The sequence below is a fragment of the Bubalus bubalis genome, chromosome X (genome assembly GCF_019923935.1).
Source record: "Bubalus bubalis isolate 160015118507 breed Murrah chromosome X, NDDB_SH_1, whole genome shotgun sequence".
Lineage (NCBI taxonomy): Eukaryota > Metazoa > Chordata > Mammalia > Artiodactyla > Bovidae > Bubalus > Bubalus bubalis.
The window spans coordinates 4,388,412-4,404,609 of NC_059181.1; the positions used below are offsets into that span (position 1 = coordinate 4,388,412).

At 53.1% G+C, this 16,198-nt stretch overlaps 2 protein-coding genes across 4 annotated transcripts in view; one reads left to right on the top strand and one right to left on the bottom strand.

Annotated features, from left to right (window-relative positions):
• LOC102404822 (pseudouridine 5'-phosphatase) overlaps window positions 1-14,522 on the bottom strand; it is a 65,541-nt gene extending 51,019 nt beyond the window's left edge. For 2 of the 3 annotated variants that reach the window (XM_025277040.3, XM_025277039.3), the window contains exon 1: window positions 14,355-14,485. In XM_025277040.3, coding sequence (XP_025132825.3) covers window positions 14,355-14,424 — 70 coding nt within the window. In that variant the 5' untranslated portion in view covers window positions 14,425-14,485. Of the gene's footprint in view, window positions 1-14,354 lie in introns of all 3 variants that reach the window. The other variant, XM_025277041.3, reaches the window with a different exon arrangement.
• Window positions 13,765-16,198, top strand: part of STS (steroid sulfatase) — a 160,473-nt gene continuing 158,039 nt past the window's right edge. Inside the window, exon 1 of the mRNA XM_025277035.3 lies at window positions 13,765-13,983. Within this exon, the coding sequence (XP_025132820.3) occupies window positions 13,944-13,983 (40 nt within the window). The 5' untranslated portion in view covers window positions 13,765-13,943. The remainder of the gene's footprint in view (window positions 13,984-16,198) is intronic.

Here is a 16,198-nt window from a genome sequence, read left to right on the forward strand (position 1 = left end):
GAGAGTATTCAGGGGCCCGCTTCTGTGCAGACTCCTCTGAGCAGGCAAAGCAGGGGCACTTGGGGGAAAAACGCTAGCTGGGGTGGGTCCTCTCGGCCAAGCGTCCTTCACCTGTGCGTGCCGGGCAGCGGGCACTGTATGCTGCCTCCCCCACGTGAGCACCGCCACTCACCTGCTGTCACCAGCGTGTCTGCGAGGGGCACACCCGCCCCGGGCACCCGAGGGTCTAAATAGCTGCGTCTCTTCTCTTGCAGAGGCAACGCCGGTCAGGCTCTGTCCCCGAGGTGAGGTCCGTGGAGCCGGGAAATGCAGGAAGATGGGCAGGAACAGGGTGCCTGGCTCCCTGCCAGGGGACCAGCTGAGGCGGGCAGGGTCCGCAGGGAAGACTCCCGAGAAACACTATCACCCAAGGAAGGAGACAGGGGGCCCGAAGACACCAGCGTGGCCGTGAATCTTCAGCCAGCAGGAAGGACTTGATGTTGGGAAGAGACAGCGGAGGGTCAGAAGACAGAAAGGCCACAAGTGGCTCATGGAGAGCGTAGCATGGCAGACTGGTCTGGCCTCGGCTTGAAACCTGGGTCTTGGGGGTGGCCTCTGGGTGGAGTGCCCGTGGGCACTGGGAAGTGTGCACGGAGCTAAATGGGAGGCGAGGGTGCGCACAGGGACCCAGAGACGATAGAGCAGAAGGCTCCTCGAAGCCACGCGCCCGTGAGAGATCGCGGGGAAGAGGTCCACGGCCAAGGCCAGGGCCCTGAACATGGACAGAGGAGGACAGACAGATGAGACGCGCAGGACACAGCGGGGTGGCAGCGGCTCATGAAGCCCAAAGTTCTGGAAACACAAGAAGAGACGCCAGCCACACATGGACTCAATGGATGTGAGTCTGAGCAAACTCTGGGACGTTGTGATGGACAGGGAAGCCCGTGCTGCAGTCCGTGGGCTCGCAGTCGGGCACGGCTGAGCGACTGAACAACAGCAAGCCGGCCACTCGAAAGTCACTGCGCCCTTCATCCTGACGACGTTCCTGGGTTGTGGGTGGAAAGCTTGCAGGCAGGATGGAGCCTGGACAGCAGGGAAGTTGTGTTTCAGTGATAATCTAGAACAAGCTGTGCTCAGGTACTAAAGCACTGGGCTTCCCTGGTGGTTCCGTGGGAAAGAATCAGCCTGCCAGTGCAGGAGACGCAGGTTCAATCCCTGGGGTGCGAAGATCCCCGGGAGAAGGGAATGGCAACCCACTGCAGGACTCTTGCCTGGAGAATCCCATGGACAGAGGAGCCTGGCAGGCTGCAGTCCATGGGGTGGCAGAGTCAGACACGACTGAGCGACTAAACAACAGAAGAATTAGAAGCAGCGGGAGAAGAGGAGCTAGTGACATTCCGAAGAAAAGGCAAACTTTCAGTCCCTTGAGGAAGGAATGGCCAGGGCCAGCCCATGTGGGGGCATCAGTCTGAACAGGAAGACCACCTCCCTCCCGGATGGGAAGGACAGCTGATGCCTGCAGAGTCCTGCACACTCACCCCAAGCCTGGGCACCGAGGAAGACGCCGGTGTGAAAAGGACACCTCCAGTTCAGGGCCTGACTCTCTCTCCAGCCCAATGCTCAATATGATATTATAAACGCCAAGACAGGTACCCTGCACTGGTTATTCAGTATCACAGGTGCGGTTATACGAAGCTGTTAAGTTCACACGCGTGCCATCTGCTCACCAAGGGCGGACGTGCCTTTACCTGATCTAATAACAAACACGAATGCTATGAAGAAGGGCTGTATCATATTCAGACACTAAATCTCTTTTGCAAAGTCACATTAAACACTGTACAAGGGTTTCCCAGGTGGTCCAGCGGAAGAGAGGCCAGCATGCAATGCAGGGCACATGGGTTTGATCCCTGGACCCGGATTCCCACATGCTGTGTAATAGCTGAGCCTGGGAGCCACAGCTACTGAGTCCACCTGTCCCAGATCCCATGCTCTGCAACAAGAGAAAGCAATGTGAAGAGAAGCACAAACACCGCAACTAGAGAACAGCCCCGCCTGTCACAGCCAGAGAAGAGCCCCGCCTGTCACAGCTAGAGAACATACCATGCTTGTCACAACCAGAGAAAGTCCCACTTGTCACAGTCAGAGAATAGCCCCTCCTGTCACAACCAGAGAACAGCCCCTCCTGTCACAACCAGAGAACAGCCCCAACTGTTGCAACAAGAGAATAGCCCCCACCTGTCACAGCCAGAGAACAGCCCCTGCCTGTCAAAATAGAGAACAGGTCTGCTTGTCACAACTAGAGAACAGCCCCGCCTGTCACAACCAGAGAAGAGCCCCCGCCTGGCACAGCTAGAGAACAGCCCCGCCTGGCACAGCTAGAGAACAGCCTCACCTGTCACACTGTCACAACTAGATAATATCCCCCGCCTGTCACAGCTAGAGAACAGTCTGCGTGTCACAGCTAGAGAAAGTCCCACTTGTCACAGTCAGAGAAGAGCCCTGCCTGTCACAGCTAGAGAACAGCCCCACCTGTCACAGCCAGAGAAGAGCCCCGCCTGTCACAGCTAGAGAATATACCGTGCTTGTCACAACCAGAGAAAGTCCCACTTGTCACAGTCAGAGAATAGCCCCTCCTGTCACAACCAGAGAACAGCCCCTCCTGTCACAACCAGAGAACAGCCCCAACTGTTGCAACAAGAGAATAGCCCCCAGCTGTCACAGCCAGAGAACAGCCCCTGCCTGTCAAAACAGAGAACAGGTCTGCTTGTCACAACTAGAGAACAGCCCCGCCTGTCACAGCCAGAGAAGAGCCCCGCCTGTCACAGCTAGAGAACAGCTTCGCCTGTCACAGCTAGAGAACAGCTTCGCCTGGCACACTGTCACAACTAGATAACATCCCCCGCCTGTCACAGATAGAGAACAGCCCTCACAGCAATGAAGACCCAGCACAGCCAAAAATAAAATTAATTTAAAAAACAACAACAGCAATAACAACAACAAAAAACAGCACACTGAAGGCCTTGTGTCGGCTAGCAGGCTGTCTTGGACCTGACTGTTCTTGTATCTTGACGAGCCTCTGAAGGCCCAGGAGGGTCCCGCCCCGTCTGAGACATGCCCGAGACCCCAAGGTGGGGGCGGGCTCTGCTGCGGGAGAACGCCTGAGGACGGGGAATGGCACCAAGTTGGCAGGGAGAGCGGGTACCAGGGTGAAGTGAGGAAGCAGGCTTTCTCCAGGTGACAGCTAACATGTTCAGTGAGCACAGGTGGGCCTGACTGGGACCCTCCATCAACCCTCGGAGTGAGACAAAGGCTAGAACACGAGGGGTCAGCTATGTGGTCTCTGCGGTGGATGCGTGCATGCTCAGTCACTCAGTCGTGTCCGACTCTCTGTGACCCCATGGACTGTAGCCCGCCACGCTCCTGTGTCCATGGCATTCTCCAGGCACAGATACTAGAGTGGGTTAACACTTTCTTCTCCAGCGGATCTTCCCAACCCAGGGATGGAACCTGCACCTATCGCATCTCCTGCATTGGCAGGTGGGTTCTCTACCACCAGCGCCCCCTGGGAAGCCCAGTAAGGATGTCCCATTGAGCCTGTACCAGTGACGGTTGCCTGGCAGGCATTCCAAGTTGGCCCAAGGCCACCCACTGAGATTCTTGCTGAAACGACCCAGTAGCAAACAGCGGGCTCGGTTTTCTCTGGGTTCTCCAGGCAGCTCGATGGTTTCTCCAAACACATCTCAAATTCGACCAGAACTCCCCCTCTGCAAAGCCAGTCACCTCCACATACCACTTTCAAAGCTAACGCATGCTCATCCAGCTGTCGGTGCCAAACTCAAAGTACGTGATGGCAAAAGACAGTTATCTCAGCTGGACTCAGAGTTGGCCTTGATTATTCAGTTATCAGGCAAAAAACACACGCTGTCAGTGTAAACAAAGGAAATGCTTCTAAGATAAAAAAGGGAAATAACAGACGCAGAGAAGAAATTGGTATGTACCAGGGACCAAATGAAATCAACTGTTTGCAGCTGGAAGAAAACACCAAGTAACACCTTGCGGGCACAAAACGTTTCTTCGATAACCACGTGATCCCCTTTTCTTAAAGCAGGAGCAGAAAGGTTTCCAAGACTATGAAACCGTGGTGAACATGGACAGAGAACCCTGTGGACCTGTGAAAATGCAGCCACAGGGCCCTCACGCCAAGGACAGCACTGGCCCAGCACTGCCAGAACTGCTTTTAAATCCATGTCATTCTTCAGTCCAGCTCGAGCTCCAGCCTCAGCAGTGATGGATGAGAACACGCCAGGCCTGCAGTGGCAGACGTCTGCAGAGGCGTGGGCCCAGGGCTGCCGGGTTCCCGAGGGACACGGCTGTCACCAGGTCTGACGGGCGCACCTTGGGAGCTGCAGGTACCGGTGAGTGGCTACTTCAGGAGGACACGTAGGAACTTCTCTCTTTTTTTTTAATGTGACCTCTTAACTAAATACCAGCTGCTGTTCAAGATTCCACCAAAAGATGGGAATAAAGATTGATACAACCAGTATGGAAAACAGTACAGACTCCTTAAACAGCTAGGAATAAAAACTACCGTATGACCCAGCAAGCCCAGTACTGAGCCTATACCTCTGAGAAAACCGTAATTCAAAGATGCGTGGTACCTGAGAGTTCACTGCAGCACTTTTTACAGCAGCTAGGACATGGAAGCCACCTAGATGTTCACTGACACGTGAACGGATAAAGAAGACGTCTCACACACACACCCACACACACACACCCACACACACACACAATCAAATACTGCTGCTGCTGCTGCTGCTAAGTTGCTTCAGTCGTATCCGACTTTGCGACCCCATAGACGGCAGCCCACCAGGCTCCCCTGTCCCTGGGACTCTCCAGGCAAGAACACTGGAGTGGGTTGCCATTTCCTTCTCCAATGCATGAAAGTGAAAAGTGAAAGTGAAGTCACTCAGTCGTGTCTGACTCTAGCGACCCCATGAACTGCAGCCTACCAGGCTCCTCCGTCCATGGGATTTTCCAGGCAAGAGCACTGGAGTGGGGTGCCATAGCCTTCTCCAACAATCAAATACTACTTAGCCATAAAAAGAAACAAAGCTGAGTCATTTGTGGTGATATGGGTGAACCGAGAGCCTGTCATACAGGGTGAAGTAAGTGAGAAAAACAAATATTCTATATTAACGTATAACTAGGGAATCTAGAAAAACTGTACTGACAAGCCTATTTGCAGGGCAGGAATAGAGATGCGCAGCAGAGAACAGACCTGTGGAGCAGCGTGAGAGGGAGGAAGCGGGGCGAATGAAGAGAGCAGCACGGACATATATACACTATCAGGCGTAAAATAGTGGCAAGCAGCTCTACAGAGCAGGGAGCTCAGCTTAGCGCTCTGTGATGACCCAGAGGGCGGGATGGGGTGCGAGGGAGGCTCAAGAGGGAGGGGATGTATGTATATATATCGCTCAATCTGAGGCTCCAATCCTTTTGCCACCTGATGTAAAGAGCTGACTCCTTGGAAAAGACCCTGATGCTGGGAGGGATTGGGGGCAGGAGGAGAAGGGGACGACAGAGGATGAGATGGTTGGATGGTGTCACCAACTCCATGGACATGAATTTCAGTGAACTCTGGGAGTTGGTGATGGACAGGGAGGCCTGGCGCGCTGCGGTCCATGGGTTCGCAAAGAGTCGGACAGGACTGAACGACTGAACTGAACTGACGGCTGATTCATACTGATGTATGGCAGAAACAAACACAACATTGTAAAGTGATTATCCTCCAAATAAACATAAATTAAAAAAAAAAGATTCCCCCCAAAGAAAATTTGGTGCCCTAATGTCTTCAGAGATCCCTGGGCCCAGCTCCAAGTGGGAAAAAGACAAGGAAGGGGATGGAGGAGGACAGGGAAGTACTTCTGATACTCTGACAAGCTGACCCAGGGGAAGAGACTGCCCCTCCCAAGGCTAGTTAATTCCCAGAGATGGTAAGAAGCTGTCTTTTGTATGTAAACGAGGGTGCCTTTCATATGCAAACCAACCTACCCAGAGCCCATCCTCCCAAATAGTCCTTTATGGATTTTTAAGCCACCTGCCAAAGCAGGAGACCTGAGAGACATGGGTTCGATCCCTGGGTCCGGAAGATCCCCTAGAGGAGGAAATGGTAACCCACTCCAGTATTTTTGCCCGTAGAATTCCATGGACAGAGGAGCCTGGGGGGCTACAGTCCATGGGGTCGCAAAGAGTCGAGCACGACTGAACCAACTGAGCACACACACACATGCAAGCTGTGATCACGGGTCCGCATCTCACGTAGCCTGGACAGGCTAGCGGGCGTCGAGCAGACTCTAGTGTGCCTCTAGATCCATTCCTGGCCTCCAGGCCTCAAGAGGCGAGTTAAGGGCCATCGACTGCCCGGCCCAGGGGCAGGAGGCAGGCCGATGGAGCTGCCTGCCAGGCCAGGGCACGGAGCAGACTGCCCTCAGCGCAGGCACGGGCCCCCATCTGCACAGGTACTCTGTGCACAGAAGCTAAGCTACTGACCGCACGCATCACAGCAAAGGGCGTGAGGGAGCCAGACCCTAAAGGAAAACGGGGATGGATCTGACCAACACTCAGAAGGTAACCTGAGAGCTGCTGGGATGGTCGTCCACCTCTGCAAAGACCAAAAGTGGGAGAACACTTCTTCAGCATTTCTGCTCAAGAAACAGAAATGTGAGGCTGTCACGATCATTATGTGTTCAAGAAGATCCTCCTCAGACACCCAGAAGGCCATTTTAAACCACAGAAATGTGTTCTGTAACACCGGCACTGCCCTCCCCCCCATTTCAACTCAATTCTAGGAAGCTTTTAATACCCTGTGCGTGCTACATCGCTTCAGCTGTGTTCGAGTCTTTACAAGTCTACGACAGCCCTCCAGGCTCCTCTGTCCATGGGATTCTGCAGGACAGAATACAGGAGTGGGTTGCCATGCCCTCCTCCAGGAGATCTTCCCGACCCAGGGATCGAACCTGTGTCTCTTCTGTCTCCTGCACTGGCAGGCGTGTTCTCTACCATTAGCGCCACCTGGGAAGCCAGTATTCATGTACAGCTGATGGTGAGATCTTTATTTTTGAATGTAATGCAGACACCATGGCACCTTCTGACCTCAGGCTATGTATCTGTCACTTTTCAAACACTGCAAGCACAGGTTTAAAAAGTCACTTGGGCAACTCTGTGTAATGACGGCTCTCGGCAGACGTTTCTTGGGGGCATTATTTCCCTTGCTCTTTTCTGTTACATTAAATCTCGGTCTACCCCTGAAGAATGACATGGCGTAACTGATAAATTATAGCACCTTACAAAATGAAAGGAAGAAAAAAAAAGAAGCTGAAACAGAGAAAAGAGAGAATCATCATAAAGAAAAAAGGGACCAAAGAATCCCCAACACATAGCTTTTTCCAAGGAGAAGGAGGGAAAAACAGATTGAGAGAAAAAATGATGACTCTTCTCCTGAGATCGTAGCTTGTTTTCACTGCTGAGATTCCAGAGGAAAGCACACCACGAGGAGGATAAGGAAGCTAGCAGAAAGCAAGGCAAGGATGCTCTGCACCTGCATTGGCAGAAACCCACTGAGAATTTTAGCTGTCTTGCCAGCTGGACCAAACTCCTGTCGACCTGCAGAATTCTGCAATTTTGATCTCACCCTCTTCCCAGTTATTCTAGAAACAGGAGCCGCTGTGGTGGATAGGAACTGCTAATGGCAGGCACACACTGAAGGCTGACGAGGTTTGGGACTGTTAGGAAGCACAGCTTGACAGGCCTGAGTTTCCCCACCTTGGTCCCCTCTCGAGTCCTTTCTTATTCCCGATGGATTTTCTCGGACAAGCAACACGGTCCACTGGTACCTTCGCCTGCCCCTTGGTCGCTCAGTCGTGTCCGACTCTTGGCGACCCCATGGACTGTAGCCCGCCAGGCTCCTCTGTCCCTGGGATTCTCCAGGGGAAAAATACTGGAGTGGGTTGCCATGCCCTTCTCCGGGGGATCTTCCCGACCCAGGGATGGAACCCACGTCTCCTGCACTGCAGGCAGATTCTTGACCTTCAGAGCCCCCAGGGAAGTAGCCTACGAGAGTGCTAAAGCCATCTAAGGAGGCTGTTTGCCAGCAGCTGTGGAGGTGCCGGGGTCTAGACAATCTGCACAGGGCACGTGAACCAAAGGACGACGGGTAACAGGCGACTCTGACCCCGTGTGGGCACAGCTGTGAGCTGCTGAGCTCCAGAGGCCCTGCCTTCACCCAGAGGCACTCAGAAGGAGAACCGGGCCCTCCTACACCATCTCAAGGACCATTACTGGGCAGGGACAAAGCTGCTGCTGCTACTGCTGCTAAGTCGCTTCAGTGGTGTCCGACTCTGTGCGACCCCATAGACGGCAGCCCGCTAGGCTCCTCTGTCCCCAGGATTCTCCAGGCAAGAACACTGGAGTGGGTTGCCATTTCCTTCTCCAAGGCATGAAAGTGAAAAGTGAAAGTGAAGTCGCTCAGTCGTGCCCGACTCTTCGCGACCCCATGGACTGCAGCCCACCAGGCTCTTCCGTCCATGGGATTTTCCAGGCAAGAGTACTGGAGTGGGGTGCCATTGCCTTCTCTTGGGACAAAGCTATGGGTGTGCAAACAGGTACACAACACGCCATCCGCTCCTCTACGTGACGGTGAATTAGAAGTCAGGTGTCACCCCTTAAAATCCGGCAATCTTGGGACTTTGCCGGTGGTCCAGTGGTTAAGAGCGGCATTTCCAATGGGGGTGTGCAGGTTCAGTCCCTGGTTGAGAATCTAGGATCCCACATGTGGTGCTCAGTTTTGACCAACTCTTTGTGCCCCCATGGACCATAGCCCGCCAGGCTCCTCTGTCCAAGGGATTCCCCAGAATACTGGAGCGGGTTGCCATTTCCTCCTCCAGGGGAATCTTTCTAACTCAGGGACTGAACCTGTGTCTTCTACATCTCCTCTACTGGCAGGCAGGTTCTTTACCACTGAGCCAAGGATCTCACATGTTGTGGGATTAAAAATAAATAAATAAAAAGTCCTGCAATATCTGCATGTTTATGGAGACATGGTCAGTTATAATCAACACTGCAAATAATATTTTCTCTCACCCATCTATCACATTATTATTTTTCTGATTTTTTTTTTAAGAATTTGAAAATAAGTTATTTTCCTAAGGCTGAAATTTTAAGGATTATAATTACTGCATCAGACTCCTAGAAAGAACATTTTATGTATATCACATCTTACACCTCCGCAGAATTCCTAATTCTCAATATGTTTAACGTCCACCCTCCACCTGGCCCTGTTATCAACAGCAATCATCAATGAATTGCTTCCTAAAACCCTGCACCTGGGTCATCCAACAAGGGAGGCCCTGGCCAAACATGGCCAGTGAAGCCTGAAAACCTAGCTAGTTTGTGTGGAGATGCGTTCTGAGTGTCCAATACACACAGATTTCAAAGGCTAGGTAACAAAAATGAAGGTAAACTATCTCAATGATTTTTTTTTAATTGATTATGTGTTGAGTAACAATATTTTGGATGTGTTAGGACAGAAAAAGTTTCCATTCAAGCTCATTTCCTGTGTGCCTTTTTCCTTTTTTAACGTTGCTCTCTTACATGGTCCTACACCCTGTTTATTTAACTTATATGCAGAGGACATCATGAGAAACGCTGGACTGGAAGAAACACAAGCTGGAATCAAGACTGCCGGGAGAAATATCAACAACCTCAGATATGCAGATGACACCACCCTTATGGCAGAAAGTGAAGAGGAACTCAAAAGCCTCTTGATGAAAGTGAAAGTGAAGAGTGAAAAAGTTGGCTTGAAGCTCAACATTCAGAAAACAAAGATCATGGCATCCGGTCCCACCACTTTATGGGAAATAGATGGGGAAACAGTGGAAACAGTGTCAGACTTTATTTTTCTGGGCTCCAAAATCACTGCAGATGGTGACTGCAGCCATGAAATTAAAAGACGCTTACTCCTTGGAAGGAAAGTTATGACCAACCTAGATAGCATATTCAAAAGCAGAGACATTACTTTGCCAACAAAGGTCCGTCTAGTCAAGGCTATGGTTTTTCCTGTGGTCATGTATGGATTTGAGAGTTGGACTGTGAAGAAGACTGAGCACCGAAGAATTGATGCTTTTGGACTGTGGTGTTGGAGAAGACTCTTGAGAGTCCCTTGGACTGCAAGGAGATGCAACCCGTCCATTCTGAAGGAGATCAGCCCTGGGATTTCTTTGGAAGGAATGATGCTAAAGCTGAAACTGCAGTACTTTGGCCACCTCATGCGAGGAGTTGACTCACTGGAAAAGACTCTGATGCTGGGAGGGATTGGGGACAGGAGGAGAAGGAGATGACAGAGGATGAGATGGCTGGATGGCATCACTGACTCGATGGACATGAGCTTGGGTAAACTCCGGGAGTTGGTGATGGACAGGGAGGCCTGGCGTGCTGTGATTCATGGGGTCGCAAAGAGTCGGACACGACTGAGCGACTGATGTGATCTGATCTGACGCCTATCAGATTGCAGGACTCTGGACCACCAACTTTCCCCTCTCTTAAAGAGAGCCTCTTGTGCTCCTCAAGTCATTAAACAACTTCAGTTATTTAAGCAACAAGCAAATCCTTCCTGTTCAGGAGCTGAGTGTTTAACACTTGTATCTTCTTCCTTCAAAATCTTATCCTTGATCATAAATAATCTCAGTCCCCTCTGTCTCTGGGTCTAAATAGCATCTGAGGGCCAAAATTACTACCTAGCTCACAGATAATTGTTACCTGTGTCAACAAAAGCCGAATTCCAAAGATTGAAAAGACAACAGCAGCAAACACTTGAAAAGCACTAGAAAGTAACCCTGGTGTTCTTGTCAGCATTCCTGCAACCATCTCCAGACTTCCTCATTGTGCACAAGCTGCGCCCTTCTCTAAGAATTCCTCGCCCAACTCTGTTTTCTATTCACTTCTTGGAAGATTCAAGTACTGGGGCTAACACAAACAAACAGAACTTCCTGGGAAAATGCATTTGGAATTCTGAAAAGCGGGCAGACCGAGAAAGAACTTATTATTAACTGATGATGCACTGTTATGCAAACAACAGACAAACTGAAGTCAGGCCCTTGAAAATTAGAACAGGTATGTGCTTCGTTGGTCAGTCGTGTCCGACTCTGCAACCCCATGGACTGTAGCCCACCAGGCTCCTCTGTCCATGGGGATTCTCCAGACAAGAATACTGGAGTGGGTTGCTATGCCCTCTTCTAAGGGACCTTCCCAACTCAGGGATCGAATGCAGGTCTCCCGCATTGCAAACAGATTCTTTACTGATTGGGCCACTAGGGAAGCCCTGCTGCTGCTGCTAAGTCACTCCAGTCGTGTCCGACTCTGTGTGACCCCATAGATGGCAGCCCACCAGGCTCCCCCGTCCCTGGGATTCTCCAGGCAAGAACACTGGAGTGGGTTGCCATTTCTTTCTCCAATGCGTGAAAGTGAAGTCGCTCAGTCGTGTCTGACCCTCAGCGACCCCATGGACTGCAGCCTTCCAGGCTCCTCCATCCATGGGATTTTCCAGGCAAGAGTACTGGAGTGGGGTGCCCTAGAACAGGTATAATCAAGCAGATTAAAGGAAGTAAAGTATTGCATTCTGTAAACTGTTGTTTTATTCCAGACATTTTGTAAAAAGTAACAGAATAACCAAAGGCGCATTTCTGAGAGTTCTGCAAGGCCTTACCACCTCCAGGAAGAGTCAGGGCAGAATGACGTAAAAGGGAGGAAAAGAGTTGGGTCTTATGTTCCCAAAGGCCACTAATCTTTGCTTCTCTGACTTGTTCAGAGGATTGGGTAACACAACGGCCAGTCCAATGCTTGACAAACCACTCGACTTGCCTTAACTAGCGAAGTGGAGACTGATTGATAACCGAAAGTTGCTCAGTCGTGTCTGAGTCTTTGCGAACCCAGGGACTATACAGTCCATGGGATTCTCCAGGCCAGAATACTGGAGTGGGTAGCCTTTCCCTTCTCCAGGGGATCTTCCCAATCCAGGGATTGAACCCAGGTCCCCCACATTGCAGGCCGAGTGTTTACCAGCTGAGCCACCAGGGAAGCCCCTGGTTGATAACCCCTGCAATTACCACCACAGAAGTCACATTCATGGCTCCAGGGAACACATATGTGTGTCTCGAGTGGGGATGAAGCACCAAGCTCATTTACAAGTTTAATAAATTTAACTTTAATGAGACACCTCAGCCTGCATTAAAATTCATGAGACTCCCAAAACATGTTCTCTAGACCTTTCATTAGAGGGTAAAGCGTTTATTTGACAATTTAACTTGACCACGTGGGCAGGAAAACTCATGTCCACAAACTATACTTATGAATCCCAGAGGCCTTTTTGAAATTGAGTCGTATCAGGTTTAGTAGCTGCATACACTACTCCATCCAGTCAGTGACCTCGACAGGAACTTATTATTTTTCCCCCTTAGTAATTCACTGGTTTACAGTTCCGTGCTATGCTATGTGCTAAGTTGCTCAGTCACGTCTGACTGTTTGCAACCCCATGGGCTGTAGTCCGCCAGGCTCCTCTCTCCATGGGATTTCTCAGAGTGGGTATGCCATACCTTCCTCCAGGGGATCTTCCCCACCCAGGGATCCAACCCACATCTCATAAGTCTCCTGCGCTGCAGGCGGATTCTTTATTGCTGAGCCACCTGGGAAGCCCTGGGTCCGTGAAAAGAAGTAAGAGACTGGTTTTTGTGTGCCTTTAAAAGAACAGCCCCATTATTGAACCGAGTTACATGATCACAGGGGCAAGGTCACACTCACTCTCATTAAGCTGAGCGCAGCACTTTTATTTAGAACTAGATTGATCTGTAACCATTTCTCAGCTGTGTTCCTTATTAGCTGTGTGACCTTGGGCAAGTCACTTTACCTCCCTGAGCTGTACAAGCTTTTCCTTTCAGTTAGTCAACATAAATACTTTCTTCCACATTGCAGGATTTTACGAGAGGAAGCATGAAAGTACATGAAAGTCTTACCTGGTGGCTCAGACGCTCAAGAATCTGCTTGCAATGCAGGAGACTGGGGTTCGACCCCTGGGCAGGGAAGATTCCCCTGGAGAAGGAAATGGCAACCCACTCCAGTGTTCTTGCCTGGAGAATCCCCACAGACAGAGGGAGCCTGGCGGGGTAGTCCATGGAGTTGCAGAGTCAGAGACGGCTGAATGACTACCACACACACATTAAAAGTACACACACCTCCACCGAGTCAGTAGTCTACATAAAGTATGCACACATTTTTACAGTTCTGTGAAACATTCCGGAGACTGAGGTCAGGAACACGCGGGCCCTAACGTCGTGTAACACTTGGCACCGTTATGGAAAAAATGGCCCAAGCCGTAGGCTGCACTCAGGCCAGTTAGCTGGCTCTTGAGTTATAAATTGTGAGTGCTTTCTATGAATCCTGCTTGAATTCCGTTTCGGTTGGTGGAGGTCACACCTGCCACCAAGCCACTGCAGGACAAGTTCGGAGGGGGTGCACGGGATTGCTAAGCCACTCCAAACCCTGGGCGCTGTATGCATCTCCAACTTTCCGACACTTGGGTTAAATAAGTGCAGATTCTGATTGGGCAGCGGCGGGGTGGGGACCCGGGCACCGCACTGCAAAGCGGCTGCCCGCTCGGATGTCTGTGCTGGGAGTCCCTCGGCCCAGCCGGACCTCTGAGCAGGGCTCCATCACTACCATCACCTCCTCCTCAGCACAGGACACTGGGGGTCAGGAACGTCTGCAGTGGCCGTGGCGCGGTCCCTTGCACTGCGGAGAGCGTTTCAGCAGCAACCCCGCTTGCATGGCACTCCCGCCTTCCGGCTAGGTCACCCCCAAACGCTTGCAGACGTCGGCAAAGGCTCCCGCGCCCGCCCCCCACACCCCCAAATCGGCGGATGGAGGACCATGTCCTGCCTGTAAGATGCTACCAACCAGGTGCGTGCACCTCCGAGGGCAGAGCCCCGGCAGGGCCCCTGGGAGCTCGGGGCGCAGATGGGGCAACTGAGGCTGGGTGGCTGCGCGCAGCGCTCGAGGCCTCTGGGGGGGGGGGGGTGGACCTCACCAAGAAACTCCACAGCCAGCGCGGTGGTCCCTGAGCGCGCCGGCCCCCCAAGCGCGGCGCGGCCGCCGGAAGTGCCCGGGAGCCGTCTACGCTGCAGCCCCGGGTGGGCGACCCGCCTGAGGTGACTGAGGGGTCTCCTCACACCGCTCCGTCGTGGCCCCCCGACCCCGGCCCTGAGGGCCTGCGTTTCCCGTCCCGCCAATCCCCAGACAGCTCTGGCGGGAGGCGGCCGCAGGCTACCCACCCAGAAGGAGGCCGTCCATGTCAAAAAGCAGGTGGGTGACGGGACGCGGAAGGGGTACGGGAGCCGCCATTTCTCTGCCGACTCGCGGGGTGGGCGGGGGGAGAGGGAGGGCGGGGAGGAGGCGGCAGCAGGCGCGCTCCCGGCCTGCCCCGCGCGCCCCGAGCCGTTCTGCGCACGCGCGGCCCCCGGGCCGCCTCCTCGCGCCCGGCTCCCATCCCCCCGCCACGGGCTGCTCCGGCACACGTACGCGCGCTCTGGCCGCCCTCCCGGCGACCACAGCGCGCGCGCAAGCGCGCGCATCCCGAGTCCTTCTGCGCACGCGCGGTCCCGAGCCGCCGCCACCGCCTCCTCCGCCCCCTCCTCCTCCTCCTCCTCCTCCTCTCCCCCCCCGCGCCCCCGAAGCTGCTCCCGCGCACGCGCGCTGGGGCCAGCCCGGTGCTCCGGGAGCCGCTCTGCGCACGCGCGCCTCTTGCCTCCTCGCGCGGTCCCCTCGGAAAGCGAGCGCTCTGAGCCACACAGCCGCTCGGCGTATGCCGGCGGCAAGCCTCCTCGCAAAGCTCCCGAGACGCGCGCGCCCTGGGCCTCCTGTCCGCGTCCACCCACCCGGGTCACTTCTCACCCGTGAAAACGGGTCGCTAGTCCAGGGGTCAGCGCGTACAGCTCGAATTTGGAACGCGCCAGAAGAGGGAGGGAGGGAAGGAGGACACAGAGGTTCGACCGCGCTTGAAGTGCTTCTCTCTTCAGAGCCACCAAGTTCATGGGCAGCAGGGTGGCCTTAGTCATGGGGTCCCCCCCGCGGGGACTTCGGCCCGGGCCCCGGAGCGCCTGTTCCCAAACTCTTGGCAAGTTTCCCTTTCAGTTTATAGCCGTCCCCACCCCCCCACCTCGGGTTTGGCAGGGAGCGTGAGCAATGGCCCGCGGGTCCCCTCCTTGAGCGCCTGTATCGCCGAGCAACCCTGGCTGGTGCATCTCCCGGAGCGATTCCGCAGCCGAAGTCTGATAGCAGAGAGCCGGCATCGGTTCGGTTCAGTTCAGTCGCTCAGTCGTGTCCGACTCTCTGCGACCCCCATGGACTGCAGCACAGCCAGGCTTCCCTGTCCATCACCAACTCCCCGAAGCTTACTCCAAAAGTGTGTTGTCAAAGTTGTTAGTTTCTCAGTCGTGCCCGACTCTTGGCGACCCCATGGACTGCAGCCCACCGGGCTCCTTGGTCCATGGGATTTTCCACGCAAGGGTACTGGAGTGGGTTACCATTTCCTTCTCCAGGGGATCGTCCCAAGCCAGGGATTGAACCCCAGTCTTTTGCACCGCAGGCAGATTCTTTACCGACTGAGCTCGGAGGGAAGCCCTTACTCAAACATGTCCATGGAGTGGGTGATGCCATCCAACCATCTCATCCTCTGTCGTCCCCTTCTCCCGCCTTCAATCTTTCCTAGCATCAGGGTCTTTTCCAGTGAGTCAGTTTTTCAAATCGGGTGGCCAAAGGATTGTAGCTTCAGCTTCAGCATCTGTCCTTCCAGTGAATGTTCAGCACTGATTTCCTTTAGGATGGACTGGTTGGAGCTCCTTGCTGTCCAAGGGACTCTGGGGTTTTCCTGATAGCTCAGTTGGTAAAGAGCCAGAATAAGTCTTAAATGCCTTGCCCGTTTTTTTGCCTTGTATATTTCATCTGCTTTGATTCTGCTTTATTCCCCTCCCTGCCCCAAACTTTCTGAAGGCAAGCTGAAAAGCAGCATTTCTTTTTTTTTTCCTTCCCACTCTCAGAAATACCTTCCCCCAACCCATTTCTATTATTGTTAGCTGGTGTTGTAAATGCATGTTGGCAAATGGGCTTCCAGGGTGGC